The sequence below is a fragment of the Lathyrus oleraceus genome, chromosome 7 (genome assembly GCF_024323335.1).
Source record: "Lathyrus oleraceus cultivar Zhongwan6 chromosome 7, CAAS_Psat_ZW6_1.0, whole genome shotgun sequence".
Lineage (NCBI taxonomy): Eukaryota > Viridiplantae > Streptophyta > Magnoliopsida > Fabales > Fabaceae > Lathyrus > Lathyrus oleraceus.
In genome coordinates this window covers 508,361,144-508,380,555 of record NC_066585.1, presented here as the reverse complement: position 1 = coordinate 508,380,555, position 19,412 = coordinate 508,361,144, and the positions used below count along the sequence as shown (strand labels likewise).

The 19,412-nt window shown below is 40.7% G+C and overlaps 1 protein-coding gene across 1 annotated transcript; it reads right to left on the bottom strand.

Moving 5' to 3' along the window:
* Nucleotides 1-882: 882 nt before the first annotated feature.
* Nucleotides 883-2,934, bottom strand: LOC127104646 (uncharacterized). The gene is made up of 2 exons (XM_051041822.1): nucleotides 2,134-2,934; nucleotides 883-891 (listed from the first exon to the last, which is right to left on the bottom strand). Exons 1-2 carry the CDS (start codon nucleotides 2,932-2,934, stop codon nucleotides 883-885), a joined length of 810 nt encoding a protein of 269 aa, XP_050897779.1.
* Nucleotides 2,935-19,412: the final 16,478 nt, after the last annotated feature.

The following is a 19,412-nucleotide window of genomic DNA, read 5'->3' as shown; positions in this document are numbered from 1 at the left end:
ATGACATCGGGTCTGACATCCTGGAAAAATCCTGCATAATCCAATACTTCCTTTTATAACTTCCAGCAGGTACAGCCATATCAGATGCCATGACATTGTATATGTCATCTGAAACAATCCTGCATGAACATGTCTTTCATTTCAGCTCCAGTAGGTACATTCATATCAGAAGCCTTGTCATTGTTTGTGGCATTCTGAAACAATCTTGCATGCACATGTTCTTGAACTCCAGCAGGTACATAAGATATCTCATGTTAAGACATCACACATGACATCTTGTGAACACTCTTTGTTTTACCAAAATTGTTGCCAACACTTAGAATCAACAAACTCCCCCTTTGGCAAATTTTGGCTAAAACATATATCTGTCCTTTTTGTTCACAAGACAAACTATCAGCAGTTAAACAACATAACAGAAGTTTAATCAGCAGCAGAAGCAAAACAATTACTAGCTATGGCTACTAGTAATACACACATGCACAAGGGTACTTCTCCTCCCCCTAAATCTGTGCAACAAACAACAGAATTACTAGTTATGGATGCAACTAGTAAGACACACAAATGCACAATGCACAAGGGTACTTCTTCTCCCCCTAAATATGTGCATTCATCAAATAACAGCTGCTGTAACTCCAGCACCTGTACCAGCCAAAATGTCATACTGACACCTGCTTCAACATCAGCACTTGTACACCATATCAGACATCCCTTTTGACATCTGAAAACAGAATACCATTCTGTTGTAGCACCTGTGCACTTCTTTTAATAATAGCTGTCCTCCAGTCCAGCCACACACATCTCTTCACAACTGCTTCCATATCAACACTTCTCCCCCTTTTTAGTCAAAATTGACCAAAGGTGACCAATCAGACAAAATAAATGTCAATTAGTCTGTCAGAGAATGTCAGGACAGATGTTATAACATTAAACATGTTAAAACAAAATATTCAGGAAGTACACACCATCATTATACACAGCTGAAAGCTGAGACAATGAACAAATCCAAGGAACTCTTTAAGAGCCCTAAATATTACAAAACAGGCATCAAAAGGACTGCCACAAAATACAAAAACAGTAAAAACATCAGCCTTCCAAACAGCACCAGCTTCCACCACACTTTCCAGCACACCTCCCAGTCTTCAATTCAGCCAGGAACCATTAATCAGAAGAAGAAGAATCATCTTCACCTTCTTCTTCATCTTCAGAGCCATCAGAGTCTTCTGAGCTTCCAGAACTTCCATTGGATTGAGATTTTGATCTTGTATTTGAGTCCTTCCTAGCCTTCTCTACTTCTTCCTTCTCCAGGCTACAGATCAGAACTTCTAATGCTTCTTTTCTAGCCTTGGTCACCCTTATCCCATTTTCCAATTCCTTGCAGGTTTCTCTTAGTTGATCAACCAAGCTCCCTTGAGACGTAGACTCCCTTTTGGCAGATGTCATGACATCATTGACATGACTTCCCTCAAATAACTTATAATGAATAGACAGAGGGGATTTTCTCCTACTTGGAATGTCACTTGTACTCAGAATGCCTGGTTGTTGGCTTAGGATAATGCCACAAATAAGGGAGGGGAAGGCAATGGGTAACTTCACAGCATTTGTAGAAGCATGTCTAATGGTTTGATCAAATATGAACTTGCCAAAATCATAGTTAACCCTTGTTCCAATTGCATGAATGATTCTTCCAAGATTAATGGAGATAGTAGAGACATGATTAGTAGGAATCCAATTAGCTGAGCCAATCTTGTGCAAGATGGCATATTTAACACTGAGCTTTCCAGCTGATAAGTGATTCCTACTAGGCCATTCCTTAACTTGGCCAGCTGTGATAACCCTACAGACCTCATTGTCTGTAGTCTCTAGGTCTACTCCTCCATTTGTTCCTCTTCCTAGGAACTTGTTGATGACACTTGGTGAGAATTTCACACATTTTCCCCTTACAAACACCTTGCAGAACTCCCTGCTGCTCTTTTCATGAATATCCTCAGGGATATTAACAATAAACTCTTTTACCAACCCCTCATAGCATTGGGGTAGAGTTACCACAGTCTTCATGAGTCCAGCATTTTTGATCAACTCAATTACCTCCTTTACCTCTACAGCTTCTTGTCCAAGCTCTCTTTCAATAGCTACTCTCCTCTGAATGACATGTTTCCATTTTGCTGCCCCATCTTCCAAATGAAAGGAGATATTGTCTAGGTGCACAACATCAGTCTTGCCAGGAGACTTCTGAACAACCTGCCTTTTTGCAGGGGAGATGTCTGGGACATCGTCTTTGACATCTTCCTCAGAGCTATCTCTTTCTTTTCTTTTCCTAACCTCAACCTTGCTCCAAGCTTTTGAGGGTCCTATACCAGCCGTCCTTTTCACTCTTCCTGTTCTCATTCTTGCCACACTTTTCCCTTGCCTAGTTCTCAGTTTCTCAGCAACACTCGGTTTAACAAGATTAACCAAAGGATCATCCTCCTTCTCAGAGCTTTCTTCCTCTAGGTCAATGACGTTCTTCTGAGACATATTTGCTGGTTTCTTGCTAGGTAGGGTTTTACCTAGAGAGCATAGCCCTTCAGCAGCACCTTCTTTTTCTGATTTAGATGAGTCCTCATCTTTATCAGCATGAGGTTCCTCCTCAGGAGAGGGTTCCCTTCTAGGCAGGGAGGTAGAAACCCCTTTGACTTCATGCCCTTCTCTTAGAATCCTAGTGATTAGGTTCCTTATTGCACGATCAGCATAATGCATGTCTTTTGGGAGAGATGAGTTACCAGAGGTATTACCTTGCTTATCTTCAGCTTTGGACGAGGGACCTGGGGTGTCGCCTGGTATCATGCAGAGTGGAGTGACGTCCATCACATCTTCATCTACAAACTCCATTGAGGGAGTTTTTCCATGGTGAGCAGATGATGAATGTGAACTAGTAGATGATGAATGTTGAGACATGTTGTAGGACTTTTGAGAAAAGTTTCTTTGCCCTAGCTGAGCTTTTCTGAGAAGATGAATGGAGAGGGAGATTGTTGCGTTTAGGTAGAGTGTGCTAAGGGAATAGATACTATTTTCAATGCCAGGGAATGATTTATCATTAATGTGGCTTTTTCTTTTAAAAGGGTAGACACTATTTTTATTTTCTTTATTTTTCCACTTTAACTGCCATAATTTCACAAGAGTCCAAATCCCTAATTTCCCTCCCTCACATTCAATTTTACCCAAATTCCTTGCAAGCTTGTCTGCTAGTTCCAGTCCAAGCTTTAGACTTCTGAACTTGTCTTCCACAAATTTTCTAATGGAGTAATAATAGCAAGAACAATACTTTGTCCACCTGTGCTGAATCTGATTTTTGGACCTAGTTTCAGCATTCAAGAAGTCATAATACAATGTTATGACGTCGTGTGTGACATTGTATGCAATCAGTAAAAGTTTCATCCAACCCAGTTGAGCCCAACTGCTATCATCTTCTATACCTTTCACAGGTGTTATCCAACTTTTCTCCATATTGTCCTTGGCCTTTTTGTAGAGAGTCCCTTGTGACTTAGTTCCAACATTTCCATTCTCCCTGTGACTGGTCATATGTCCACCTGTTTGATCTAACCTCTCAGTTTTTTGATCCATCATAACCTTTTCTCCTCTGAGCTTCTAGTGTGACATCTTTGTATGACATTTCCCCCAGCCTTGTTTTTCATCACTCTTGAGAGCATCTGTACTCAACCAATACTTAAGGGGATAATCAAGTTGAGAGCTCCATATGTAGCAATTGTCTTTGGTCCTGATTCCTCTCATAATTACTTCACTATTTATGTCAAGGATTAGACATTCAGTTTTGGTGAAGTTAACATTCAGACCTTGATCACATAGTTGGCTGATGCTTATGAGGTTTGTAGTCAAGCCTTTGACTAGTAGAACCTTGTCAAGTCTAGGTACTCCAAGGCAATCAAGCTTACCTGTTCCCTTGATTTCACCTTTTGCTCCATCTCCAAAGGTTACATGACTTATGGTATGATGATGCAGGTCAGTTAGCAGGTCTTGGTTTCCAGTCATGTGTCTGGAGCATCCACTATCAAAGTACCATTCTTCTTTGGCTGAGATTCTTAGGGGAGTGTGAGCTATCAGACTTGTGACATTAGTCTTAGGGACCCATTGCTTCTTGATGCTAGGCATGTGCTGTTTAGGTCTGAATTGATAGTGATCCTGATGATGAGCAGGCCTAGGATAGCCATACAGTTTATAGCAGAAAGGCTTCAGATGACCAAATTTCCCACAGTAATGGCATCTCCATCTTTGGTGTTTTCCTTTCAACTGTTTTCTCCTCTGGTGTTGTGACATATGATGTGACATCACAGGTTTTTGAATGCACTTAAGTTTGGCTTGACGTTTGACACCAGTGTAACTGCTCTCAGACTTTGAGTTATTATACCCAATACCAGATTTGTCTCCTGTTATTTGTCCAGTTTGAAGAATCTTGTCTAAGGAATCAGACCCATTGCTTAACATTCTTACATACTTGGTCATTTATTCCAATTTAGAATTTTGTAACATGACTTCAGTCTTCAATTTAGAGATGGTTTTTACATGGTCTGCCTTCTCACTTTCCAGCTGTGCTATCTTCTGATTTTCAGCTTGTGGATTTAGCTTGGCATTCAGAACCGCTGCTTCTGTTTGTAACTTGGAGATGGTTTCCAAGTATTTTGCCTTCTCATTCTCAAGTTGAGTTATTTCCTTCTTCTGGCTTTCAACCTGTTTGCACAGCTCTACACTTTTGTGACACAACTTTTTGTAGGTAGAGGCCAACTCTTCAAAGGTTACTTCATCATCACTTGAGTCTTCATCAGATCCCCATCTTCCTGTCATTGCTGTCACAAGATTTGCAACCTCCTCTGTTTCACTTTCATCAGACCAAGTGGCAGCAAGACTCATCTTCTGTTTCTTGAGGTAGGTTCCACGCTCAGTCCTGATGTGTCCATACCCATCACATTCATAACACTGAACCTCTTTTCCTTCTTTGAGCTTCTCATCTGATCTTGCTCTTCTTCCAGTATTGTTGGATTTACTGATGTCAGATGAGATGTTCTTGACATTTGTCCTTGATCTTACATCCATCTTTTTCAACAGTTTATTGAACTGCCTTCCCAACATTGCTACTTCATTGACCAGATCTTCATCATCCTCCTGACTCTCACCCTCTTCTGTGTTTGACATAAAGGCAATGCTCTTTGTTTTCCTTTCAACACCATCATTTAATCCCAACTCAAAGGTTTGAAGAGAACCAATTAGCTCATCTACCCTCATGTTGGAGATGTTTTGAGACTCTTCTATGGCAGTCATCTTCATTGCAAATCTCTTAGGGAGTGATCTGAGTATTTTTCTTACCAACTTTTCATCTGTCATCTTCTCTCCCAGGGCTCCTGAAGCATTAGCAATCTCAAGGATACTCGTGTGAAATTCATGAATGTTTTCATCTTCTTTCATCCTTAAGTTTTCAAACTTGGAGGTGAGCAGCTGAAGTCTAGACATCTTTACCCTAGAGGTGCCTTCATGAATGGTCTTGAGAATGTTCCAAGCATCTTTGGCCACTTCACATTTATTTACCAGCCTGAAAATATTCTTGTCTACCCCATTGAATATTTCATTCAAGGCTTTAGAGTTTCCAAGAGCAAGATCATCCTCCTCCTTGGACCATTGTTCTTCAGGCTTCTTCTCAGTGGTGGCTTCTCCTTCTTTAGTAATGACAGGATGCACCCATCCTGTTAGCACAGCTTTCCAAGCCTTGTTATCAAGGGATTTCAGAAATGCTACCATTCGAGGTTTCCAGTAGTCATAGTTAGAACCATCCAAAATTGGTGGCCTATGAACAGATCCTCCATCTCTCTCCATTGTACCAGAAAGTATTTCCCCTAGATCTCACCCAGAACCAGAGCAGGATGCCTGCTCTGATACCAATTGAAATTCTGGTATCAGATATAAGATGTCGAAGGTAATGTTACGACACTGATATCTGCTAACATACAATGGATAAGATAAACAGAATGGTAAAGCAAATAACACAAGCAATTGTTAACCCAGTTCGGTGCAACTCACCTACGTCTGGGGGCTACCAAGCCAGGAAGGAAATTCACTAAAATAGAATTAGTTCAAAGACTATCTGTACACTTCAACAAGTTACAGTCTTTCTCACCTAATCTCTATCCGTGCAACTTCTACCTAAGCACTCTTAAATATGAGAACCCACTCACTTCCCTTACAATCACACACCAGTGATTTTAAACAACAATCCCTTGTGAAAAGAAAATACTTTTCAATTACACATTCTTGATTTTACTTCATAGTTTCAATCAAGAAGACACACTCTTGATCTTGCTTCAAAGCTTTGATCAAGAAGGCACACACTCTTGCTTAACAGCTTTAGAGTGACAAATTACAACCACAAATCAGTCCAATTCAATCATCAATGGATGACTTGAATGACCTACAAGTCTTACGACTAAACAGACACAAACCCTAGCTCTCTCTCTATATATATTTCGCTCAGTCTTGGTTGTGTGTTCAAACAGGTTTTCTAAGTCCCTTTTTATAGAAGCTCTCAGCTGGGCTTGGACATCTTGAAAACCCTAAATCTATTTTCCAATCAAATCTTTTTATAACAGCTGTTTAGATCTCCTTGGAAAATAAGTAAATCTGGTTGTAATCCATGATTGAATGCGCCAGCTAGCCATATCTTCAATCATCCAAAGATTGCCATTAATTGTCCAATCACAAAACACCAGACATTCATACTGAATGTTCTGTGTACAGGATGTCATGACATCGGGTCTGACATCCTGGAAAAATCCTGCATAATCCAATACTTCCTTTTATAACTTCCAGCAGGTACAGCCATATCAGATGCCATGACATTGTATATGTCATCTGAAACAATCCTGCATGAACATGTCTTTCATTTCAGCTCCAGCAGGTACATTCATATTGTTGGAATATGGTTAAGTGTCGGGTTTTTGTTATCGTCTCCACAGGGATTGTGAGATATCGCCGCCGTTCGTCAGTTGTTTTAATTCTTAACTAGTAGTAACAATGGGGGGTTTTGGTTTTAGTCACGGTATCTTGCATAAAAGAGTAAGAAAATGCGGTAAAAGTTTTGGTTTTTCTATTTGAGAAATATTGTCAAAGTTAGGGTTCGACGATCACTTTGCATGTATATGTTCGATCAACAAAACTCATAAACTCCTTTAGATGATAAACTATTTCACAAAGTCCTCCCAATGTGTTTATCTCTAACACACATTGTGGGTTTTCCCATTTTGATCCATTGTTTATCTCTAACACAATCTATCAAAATGACAACTTTTTGGTTCAACTTTATCGTGAACAAAATTATTCATTACTATCTCTAGCTAACAAACAAGATTGGATGAAAACCTAGGTAAAGAGTTGGTAAACATCTCTCGATCATAAACCAACACAAAGAGTTATCGATAAAACAAAGTTTTCACCATATATTCATCATTAAAGAGTTTACAAATGAAGATCATCCCATATACACACAAAGCTTATGATCATCTACATCTAACCTTGACAAAATGAAGAACTTAGCCACTCATTTTCATGGTGGCTTGTACAACAAGTCTCGGTTGAAGGTTGATCAACATCCAAGTCGAAGAATCGAGATTGGATGGGAATCCACCTTCTTTTTGTGGAATATTGTTAAGAGATGAAGAAAAGTGAAGAAAAAGTGTTTCTAGGTTATAAAATATCTCTAGAACAATGCTGGAAAATATCTAAGTTCTAAAAGTCTATCCTCCAAAAAGTAGCCCTTGCTACTTATAGTACTGCTGTCTGAGCTGTCATGCTCGCTAGGCGAGCAGAATGGTTCACCTAGCGAGCCCCAAAATAGGCACCTGAGGCACCTGCGCCCAGAGAAATATCCTTGGCCAGATTTCACATGTTCGCTAGGCGAAGAAAACCTTCGCTAGGCAAAGCCCACGCTTCCACCTTCGCTCCAGCGAGTTTAGATGGTTTTGCTACTGGAATTGCTCGCTGGGAGCTCGCTAGTGGCTCGCCTAGCGAGCAAGTGCTGGCTGCACTTTTGACCAAGTCTGGGCGTGTTCGCTACCACCTTCGCTGGCTGCTCGCCTAGCGAGTTTGCTGACTTTGCTACTGTAAGATTCTGGGGATGTTCGCTGGGTGCTCGCCTAGCGAGCACTTCGCCACAGCACTCGCCTAGCGAGCAAGCTGATGAATGCATTCTTTTTCTTGGTCCCTTTGCCAACTTTCTTGTACCTTCATTTTCTATTATTTCATGCCTAATTCCTGCACAATAACGCACAAATTAAAGGTACCAAGATCGTTTAACATTGTATTGCAATTCATCTAAAACAAAGGCAGTTTTGAACATTTTAGCAACAAAAAGGAGTGAAAGATGCCCACATTTGATAGCTCAAATAAGCATTTTTGGGCATCTAACAACTCTCCCCAACTAGATTCTTGCTTGCCCTCAAGCAAAGTATGCCTCTTGAAGGACAAGAGGATTTGCTTAAAGAAAAAGGTTTCTCCGAAGTCGGATAAAACGGCTCAAACACAAGCGAATCAACCAGATACAAATTCCCAATGGTTAGAATAACATAATACACAAGAACTAAAACTTAATAGCAATGCGAAATATGTATCTATCCACAATAATATTATCTTGAATGAATCACCCTATCTCTCCTCTTCGAATAAGGATTGAAGAAATTACGCGTTTGCAACCGCGGGGACAATCTCTCTCTCCAATAAACAATGAAGAAATCAATTCAATTCATACAATGTCTAACAATTATAAATGAAAATGCGGAAGCGCGAAGATCACTAAGGACTTTTTGGTTGTAGCTTGGTTAGGTTTACAAACAAGGGTCATTTCTAAGGCCATTGAAAACGAAATTGCCGATGCAAAAGAGACATTCACTGTACACTATTCACACATCTCAACTTCGTTCCATTTGTTTCTCATTTGAAACCTTCACAACTCTTATTTCACAACTCAATTTTTATTTTTCACTATTTTTCTTCCAAGCAAGCATTCATTTTTATTTTCTCTATTATTTTTTTTTCTTTTCACATCGTATTCACAAAACAGATGTTTCTCTTTTCTAATAATTTTTTTATTATTTTCAATGCTTGCTCGGTTTTTCAAGAGTTGTGGCACTTACCGATTCTCTTTTTCGTTCTCCCCAACTTATTTCTTACTCACCCTAAGTGAATGCTCTTGACTTTTTACGGCAAAAGAACAATTATAAAAAAAATTCGGGTTTCAAAAAAAAGATTTTTGACATCTCGCTTTATTTCAAGCTGAGATTCAACTGTTTAAGCTCAAGGGGTTAACGAATACTCTCTCTGCTCACGGGTAAGTTGTATTTGGAACTGGTTGTGCTCATAAGAAAACAAGCGCCTTGATCATTTCTAATTGCTTCCACAAATTCACAATAATAAAAGACAAAGCATGAATCAAATGAATCAACAAAGTTTATTAGAATCCAGCATTTAAGTGTACAATGGAGGTTTCCTCACAATTTATGGTTTTAAGTCCTAGATGAAACATTCATTCAATGATGTTGCAAAAAGAACAATATTCAATTACAAAAAGAGTAAAGTTCTTAATGCATTCTAAAATTCTAACCGAAGGTAACCATGTACCTTAGCATTATACACTTGTTTATTTTTATCATTGCCATCCAAGCTCGGATGCACCTTCATTGGATACTTCTTTGAGGAGCAGCCAATCTAGAAGGTTTGACACTCAACAACCAAAAATTTATTAAACAAAAAGAAATTTAAACCAAACACACAAATTAAAAACATAAACAATACTCATTACTTAAAAATTTTAAAAATGTGCATGGGGGACAAAACACCCCAAAAGTACATAACCAAAATCAAAATACAACAAATTTGAAAATACAATAAAATAAAAGAAACTTAGCCCCCAAAGGACTCAGAACCCTCATCACTACTGGCCTCAGAACCGGTAGCATCATCACTATCATCATCATCGTCATCACCATCATCCTCAGCAGCACCAGAAGCACCAGCACCAGAAGCACCGACACCCGCCCCCTCTCCGAACACAGGCCTATCCACAGGCCAGCTAGCGTGCTGCAGAAACTGCTCACGTGTCATCATTGAATGCTCACCGGAGGGGTCACGCACCTGCAATTGCAACAACTGCATAGAATCATGAATATCTAGCATGGCGCACTGAGTTGCCGCCATCCAATCCCAGTTATAGTTGCAGACAGCCTGCTGAAAAGGATCGGATCCAGGAGCAAAAGTACCAGGACCATCAGAAGTCCCAGTAACATCAGCAGCTGAACTACACCTGAAATTCTTCGGTTTGCAGTACTTGGCCACATATCTGTCATCGATGGCTGGCGAGATCCTCACTTGACTCCGGGAGGGTAGCTTCACCCTCGCATGTTGGCACAAAGCCATGATGAAACACGGGAAAGCAAGGGGACAGTTAACTCGTGCCCCCGACTTTAGCCCGCTCTCAATCATGGACTTCAACTCTAAAGCAATTATCCTCACCACATCAATCTGAATGTTCGTGAGGATGCAGTGAACCAAGTGTGCCACTGGGATCGGCACGGTTGAGGTGTAAGACTTGGGTTTTATATTTGTCAGAACCAACATCAGGATCGGTTGAGCCATGGGAGTCATGTCTTCCCTATGGTATCTCATCGGAACCCCAGATGGGTTCAACTCAACTGATTTCCCTTCAAATAATAGGGCAGCAGAAATCGAATCGGTATCCCGGTGAAGCCTCAAATCCCTATGGTAAGTGTCCCTCTCATTGGCCCCCAGATTTTATTGGAATACAACGGTGAGGTATGCAATGCAATGCTATGGTTTGTAATGTAACAATTTGCAATGTGAGAGTATGATAGTGAGTGTGTGAGATTCTGACTACAATACTTAAAAAATGGTTTTTGGGCCCAATGAGTGGCCTGCTGAAAATTAAATGTATTTCTGCCACGCAGCGCTCGCTACTACTTCGCCTAGCAAGCAGCTAGCGAATCAGCTCGCTACTGCCTTCGCCTAGCGAGCATGACAGCATTTTGATTTTTCAAAACAACATTCCAAGCACATATCAGCAAGGTTTATCAATTGAACACCAATACCACACAACAGAAAACTTTTAAATACTTACAATGTTGGGGTGCCTCCCAACAAGCGCTTGTTTAACGTCGGATAAGCTCGATGGTTCGATGCTCACAGAGAAGCATCCAAGGAAATAGCACAGCTCCCGCGATCCACATGACCGCCGAGATAAACCTTCAAACGTTGGCCATTCACCGTCCAACTCTCTTTCTTTTCCAAGTCTTCAATGACAATAGCTCCATATTCCTTGACTTCTTTAACCCGAAATGGCCCGGACCATTTAGATTTCAACTTTCCAGGGAATAGCTTCAACCTGGAATTGAACAATAGGACCAACTGTCCGGGCACAAATTCCTTCTTTCGCAGCTTTTTGTCATGATACTTTTTTACCTTTTCTTTGTACAACCAACTTAAGTGATATGCGGCATTGTGCATCTCTTCCAACTCAAGCAATTGCACTTTCCTTTTCTCACCGGCCAAATCCTTATCAAAGTTTAATAATTTCAGGGCCCACAATGCTTTGTGCTCCAATTCAATCGGCAAATGGCAAGTTTTACCAAACACCAATTGAAAAGGAGTTAGCCCAATTGGAGCTTTGAAAGCGGTACGGTATGCCCATAACGCCTCATCCAATTTTTGTGACCACTCTTTTTTCGAATTTGACACGGTTTTTTCGAGAATTCTCTTAATCTCACGATTAGAGACTTCGGCTTGACCATTAGCTTGTGGGTGATACGGAGTCGCCACTCTATGTGATACACCGTAATGTTTTAAAACGTTTTCTAACGGTGCATTACAAAAGTGTGACCCTCCGTCACTAATCAACACTCGGGGGGTTCCGAAACGGGAAAAGATGTTTTTCTTTAAGAATTTTATTACTATTTTCGCATCTGCCCGAGGTGAGGCAATCGCCTCAACCCACTTAGAAACGTAATCAACAACCACAAGCATATACTCGTTACCATAAGAGGGTGGGAATGGTCCTACAAAATCGATACCCCAACAATCAAATACTTCAACCTCTTGGATGTTTTGGAGAGGCATCTCGTCTCTCTTACCAATCCCACCGCTTCTTTGGCAACTATCACAACTTTACGCATGGGTATGTGCGTCTTTGAAAATAGTAGGCCAATAAAATCCTGATTGAAGGACTTTAGTGGCCGTTCTTACCCATTATAGTGTCCGCCGTAAGGCGAGTTGTGACAATGCCAGAGAATGCTTTGCACCTCATCGCCGGTAACACACCTTCTCAAAAGGTTGTCACCACCCAACTTAAACAAATATGGGTCATCCCATACGTAGTACTTGGCATCCGAGAGGAATTTCCTCTTTTGGTTCGAAGTTAGGTCGGGAGGCACCAAACCACTAGCCTTGTGGTTCGCAAAGTCCGCAAACCACAACCTAACTTGAACTTTGAAAAGTTTTTCATCAGGAAACTCTTCTCGGATTTCCTTTTCTGAAGCGGTAACCTCCACATTAACTAAGCGAGATAAATGATCCGCCACCAAATTTTCCGATCCTTTCTTGTCTTTGATTTCAACATCAAATTCTTGCAACAAGAGGATCCAACGGATGAGCCTTTGCTTCAAATCCGGTTTGGTGAGCAAATATTTAATTGTCGAGTGGTCGGTATACACTACGACTTTGGACCCTATAAGATAAGACCTAAACTTTTCAAGCGCATACACTATCGCAAGTAATTCTTTTTCAGTGGTGGCATAGTTAATTTGAGCCTCATTAAGAACTTTACTTGCGTAATGTATCGCATGAAATTTTTTCTCTTTTCTTTGGCCTAATACCGCTCCGATTGCATAGTCGCTCGCATCACACATGAGCTCAAAATTTAAATTCCAATTTGGAGCGACTATAATTGGAGCGGTAACCAATTTTTCCTTTAAAATTTCGAAAGCTTGTAAACACTCATCAGTTAAAAGAAATACCTGATCCTTAGCTAGCAAGTTACTCAAAGGTTTAGCTACCTTTGAGAAGTCTTTGATAAAGCGCCGATAGAAACTGGCATGCCCCAAAAAGCTTCGGATTCCCTTCACATTCACCGGAGGAGGTAACTTTTCAATCACTTCAACTTTAGCACGATCGACCTCAAGCCCTCTTGAAGAGACTTTATGGCCAAGCACAATCCCCTCGGTCACCATGAAGTGGCACTTCTCCCAATTAAGAACAAGGTTGGTCTTCACACATCTTTCAAGCACCGTTTCCAAGTTTGCCAAGCATAGACTAAAGGAACCACCAAATACTGAGAAGTCATCCATAAAGACTTCCATTGTTTTCTCGATAAGGTCGGCAAAAATATCTTGCACACATCTTTGGAAAGTCGCCAGTGCATTGCACAACCCAAAGGGCATTTTTCGGTATGCGAAAATTCCAAAGGGACATGTGAAAGTCGTCTTTTCATGATCGGCCGGGTCAACCGCAATTTGATTATACCCGGAATAGCCATCTAAGAAACAATAGTATTGTTTCCCCGAGATTCTTTCTAACATTTGATCCATGAACGGGAGTGGAAAATGATCTTTTCGAGTTGCGGTATTCAACCGCCTATAATCAATACACATACGCCACCCCGTTGCAACTTTTGTCGGGATCAACTCATCCTTTTCATTTCGAATCACGGTAATGCCACCTTTCTTCGGAACCACATGCACATGACTAACCCATGGGCTATCCGAAATCGGGTAAATCATTCCCGCATCCAACAACTTAACAACCTCCTTTCTAACAACTTCCTTCATAGTAGGATTTAAGCGGCGTTGTGGTTGAGCTACCAGCTTAAAATCCTCTTCCATTAAGATCTTGTGCATGCAATAGGAAGGACTAATTCCTTTGAGATCGGAAAGAGTCCAACCCATGGCTTCTTGATTCTTTTTCAACACCTCGATCAAACGGGCTTCTTCATTCTTTGTCAAAAGATTGCTTATGATAACCGGCTTGGCTTCGGTGTCATCGAGGAAGGCATACTTCAAAGTAGAAGGTAACATTTTCAATTCAATCGGAGATTTTTCCTCTTTAACCTCCTTCTTCAAGTCTTCCTCCTCAACTTCCCACGGTTGTAGTTCGTTTAAACTATCGAGTTCCCTTAAGCATTCATCAAGAGCTTGCTCTTCTTCAACTGTGAAAACTTCAAAGGAGTCATCAAGAGCTAACTCCATAGGAGATATCTCATGAATATGCTTAGAAACTTCAAAGGTTGCCTCTTCAATCGCATCAATGCAAAAACTATCACGTCTATCATTTGAATGCTTCATGGCTTCGAATAGGTCAAAAGTAACTTCTTCATTTTGGACCCTTACCTTCATCAAACTGTCGTCAACGTCAATCATCATGCGTGCGGTTTTCATGAACGATCGACCAAGAATGAGCGGAGCATCATCATCCTCTTCCATATCAATCACAATGAAATCGACCGGGAAAAAGAATTTGTCGACTTTAACCAAAACATCTTGGGCTACGCCATGAGGATGGGTAGTCGACTTATCGGCCAATTGCAAAGTCATCCGGATGGCCTTCATTTCAATGTTGCCAAGCCTCTTCACAATAGACAATGGTATAAGATTAATGCTTGACCCCAATCAATTAGCCCCTTTCCGACATAGACATCACCAATTTTAACCGGCAAAGTAACTCGTCTCGGATCAACCTCTTTCTTTGGAAGCGTCCGTTGGATGATTGCACTACAACTCGCATCTAGGACAATTGTCTCCGGTTCCGTATACCTCCGCTTTTTAGTAAGTATGTCTTTCATGAATTTTGCATACTTAGGCATTTGTTCCAATGCTTCGGCAAACGGAATGTTCACTTGCAGTTGTTTGAAAATATCCATGAACCGGGCGTAATGCCGTTCATTCTCCCTTTTAGATGGAGCATGTGGATATGGAAGGTTTTGGATTAGAGTAGCGCTCACTACCTCCTTTCCTTTAGCAACTCTAGAACTCCTCGCTCTTTTCTTTTTCACTTCCTCCACCTTCAATTCATCACTTTTATTATTTTCAACTTCCACACTTTCTTTATTTTCAACTTCACCATTTTTTTCATTCTTATCAACCTCTTCCTCACTCCACTCCCCAACTTCACCATCAATACTATCCTCTATTATTTTCTCCTCATCATTTTTTTTACTCTCACTAACCAACTCCCTTCCACTTCTCGTTGTTATCGCTTTACAATGCTCTTTAGGATTCGTTTGCGTGTTCACCGAAAAAGATGGACCGGATTGTTGTTCCGCTAGTTGCTTAGCAAGTTGACCGAATTGAGTTTCGAGATTTTTGATTGCCGCATCGTTGCTCTTTTGATTAGCCATTGACATTTGCATAAATTGTGTCAATGTCTCTTCTAACTTTGAAGTCACGACCTGCGGTTGTTGAGGTTGGTAAGGATTTTGGGGAGGGTTTTGACGGCTAGAAGAACCACCCCCATAACCTTGGTTATGGTAATAGTTACTCCTTGGTTGGAACCCTTGATTCCCTTGAAAGTGTTGTTGTTGATTTTGAGGATGTGCTTGATACGGTTGTTGTTGTTGTTGCCTCGGTTGGTAGTCTCGTTGGTTCGCCATGTAGTTCACTTCTTCGAACCCGGGAGGTGGACAAAATCCGGTGTCATGCTCACCTTTGCAAAGATCACAACAAGCTATTTTTTTAGCTTTTGAAGGTTCTCTCAACTCTTTTATTTGTTGAGTTAAGAGTTCAACTTGTTGTGAAATGAGTTTGTTTTGGGAAAGAATGGCATCATTCGTCCCAAGTTCAAGCACTCCCGGTTTCTTCAAAGAGTTGCCTCTACTTTGACTTTGGAGGTCATTTAGAGCCATTCGGTTAATGATATCTGTAGCTTCTTCGGAGCTTTTAGACAACAAAGAACCACCCGAAGTAGCATCCAACAAAGTCTTACAATTTGGTTGAAGGCCATTTTTGAAAATGTGGATTTGAGCCAATTCGTTAAATCCGTGCCCTTTGCACTTCCGAAGCATGGATTTGAGTCTTTCCCACGCCTCATTCAATGATTCGTTGGTCCCTTATGAAAACACGAAGATTGCCGTTTTGGATTCCATGAAACGGTTGTGGGAGAAAAATCTTTCAATGAACTTCTCTTCCAATACGTTCCAATCCGTCATGACTGCAGGTGTTTGATCCAAGTACCAATCTTTCGCTTTGCCGAGCAAAGCGTGGGGAAAAAGTCTTTTGAACAACGGTAGCTCTTGAGCCTGATCAACTCTGGCCGCCAATGCTATCTCATAAAATTTGGTGAGAAAAGCAAAGGGATCTTCATGTTCCATTCCGGTGAATGGACTTCCATACAGCAAGTTAAGAGTTCCCGTCTTCATCTCGGCTTGCCTTCCCGTGTGGTTGGCAAACTGAGCAGTATTCCTTGGACTGTTGACACATGGTGTGGAAATGGACGGTGGTTGTGGTGGTTGATCCATGATAGGTGTGAAAGGTGGTGGATGTGTTGTAGAAGAACTTTCTCCTTGTTCTTGTCGTTGTCTAGCTTGTTGCCTCCTTCGTCTCGTTCTGCTATTCAGTCTCCTTGCGGTTCTTTCGATCTTAGGATCAAAAAGAAGTTGGTCCTCAGGAATCTGCCCTCGCATAAAACGATAGATGCACACTAAACCAAACAGATTAACAAGCACAAGTCAAAAATTTGAAAGCTAAAAATTAAGCAACTATTGCGATGCTCGCAATATCAATTCATAATCCCCGGCAACGGCGCCATTTTGTTGGAATAGGGTTAAGTGTCGGGTTTTTGTTATCATCTCCACAGGGATTGTGAGATATCGCCGCCGTTCGACAGTTGTTTTAATTCTTAACTAGTAGTAACAAAGGGGGGTTTTGGTTTTAGTCACGATATCTTGCATAAAAGAGTAAGAAAATGCGGTAAAAGTTTTGGTTTTTCTATTTGAGAAATATTGTCAAAGTTAGGGTTCGACGATCACTTTGCATGTATATGTTCGATCAACAAAACTCATAAACTCCTTTAGATGATAAACTATTTCACAAAGTCCTCCCAATGTGTTTATCTCTAACACACATTGTGGGTTTTCCCATTTTGATCCATTGTTTATCTCTAACACAATCTATCAAAATGACAACTTTTTGGTTCAACTTTATCGTGAACAAAATTATTCATTACTATCTCTAGCTAACAAATAAGATTGGATGAAAACCTAGGTAAAGAGTTGGTAAACATCTCTCGATCATAAACCAACACAAAGAGTTATCGATAAAACAAAGTTTTCACCATATATTCATCATTAAAGAGTTTACAAATGAAGATCATCCCATATACACACAAAGCTTATGATCATCTACATCTAACCTTGACAAAATGAAGAACTTAGCCACTCATTTTCATGGTGGCTTGTACAACAAGTCTCGGTTGAAGGTTGATCAACATCCAAGTCGAAGAATCGAGATTGGATGGGAATCCACCTTCTTTTTGTGGAATATTGTTAAGAGATGAAGAAAAGTGAAGAAAAAGTGTTTCTAGGTTACAAAATATCTCTAGAACAATGCTGGAAAATATCTAAGTTCTAAAAGTCTATCCTCCAAAAAGTAGCCCTTGCTACTTATAGTACTGCTGTCTGAGCTGTCATGCTCGCTAGGCGAGCAGAATGGTTCGCCTAGCGAGCCCCAAAATAGGCACCTGAGGCACCTGCGCCCAGAGAAATATCCTTGGCCAGATTTCACATGTTCGCTAGGCGAAGAAAACCTTCGCTAGGCGAAGCCCACGCTTCCACCTTCGCTCCAGCGAGTTTAGATGGTTTTGCTACTGGAATTGCTCGCTGGGAGCTCGCTAGTGGCTCGCCTAACGAGCAAGTGCTGGCTGCGCTTTTGACCAAGTCTGGGCGTGTTCGCTACCACCTTCGCTGGCTGCTCGCCTAGCGAGTTTGCTGACTTTGCTACCGTAAAATTTTGGGGATGTTCGCTGGATGCTCACCTAGCGAGCACTTCGCCACAGCACTCGCCTAGCGAGCAAGATGATGAATGCATTCTTTTTCTTGGTCCCTTTGCCAACTTTCTTGTGCCTTCATTTTCTATTATTTCATGCCTAATTCCTGCACAATAACGCACAAATTAAAGGTACCAAGATCGTTTAACATTGTATTGCAATTCATCTAAAACAAAGGCAGTTTCGAACACTTTAGCAACAAAAAGGAGTGAAAGATGCCCACATTTGATAGCTCAAATAAGCACTTTTGGGCATCTAACACATATCAGAAGCCTTGTCATTGTTTGTGGCATTCTGAAACAATCCTGCATGCACATGTTCTTGAACTCCAGCAGGTACATAGGATATCTCATGTTAAGACATCACACATGACATCTTGTGAACACTCTTTGTTTTACCAAAATTGCTGCCAACACTTAGAATCAACATATTTTCTTAGTGTTAAGCCACATATTCAATTATTCCACCTTGCTTAACTTCTTATGTGAGATCCAAATAAGAAAAGTGTCTTCATCAAAGTTATATATCTTTCAAAAACCTTCAAAATAGTCACCAATTTGACCTCATTTGCATTTAGGATGAATGAGTTATGCATTTTCGAAGTTGAGGAAAATTACTTGTTCAATGGTATTGGTCCAAAATGACCTATAATGTATCCTCATATCACATGCTCATAAAATTTGATTTAGCTCTCACTCTGTCATACCCCAAAATTTGCCCGTTAATATTACAAGGCATTTCTAAGGCACTCCAACTTATTTTTCAAGGCATTGATCTTAAAAGAACAAGGACCCAGCACATGGAGGACAAAATCCAGAAAATGGCCTAAACTGGTTTGCTCGCTAGGCGAGCAATTCCTTCGCCTAGCAAACCCTTCGCTACGCCACTCGCCTAGCGAAGCTTGCGAATACCAGAAAATTCTGGGCTTCATTCTGAGCCCATTAGGTCATAAAAAGAGCATTATAAATACCACAACTTCAGTCAGGAAAAAGGAGAATGAAAAGGGAATAAAACCGGAGATAGAAAGAAGGCACAACAAACCCCGGAGGCTAACCCAGAGAATTCAGAGCAACCCTAAAGGAAACCCTGAAGGAAACTCATCTGCACCAAGGTTATATCCGCCCAACCCAATCCGACTTGCCCATTCAAGGTTGCAATTCAATTACAAACAGGTTTGCATTACTATTACCGCTTTATGTTCTTAATAGGCATGTGGCATTATGATTGAATTTATAAAAATATCTTAAGTTTTGCATATGAATTTAAGTATTATGAATATCTTGAATGTTTAACCATGTAATCTCTGTAATGGATGCCATAGGGTGTGCAGCTTGCTGAAG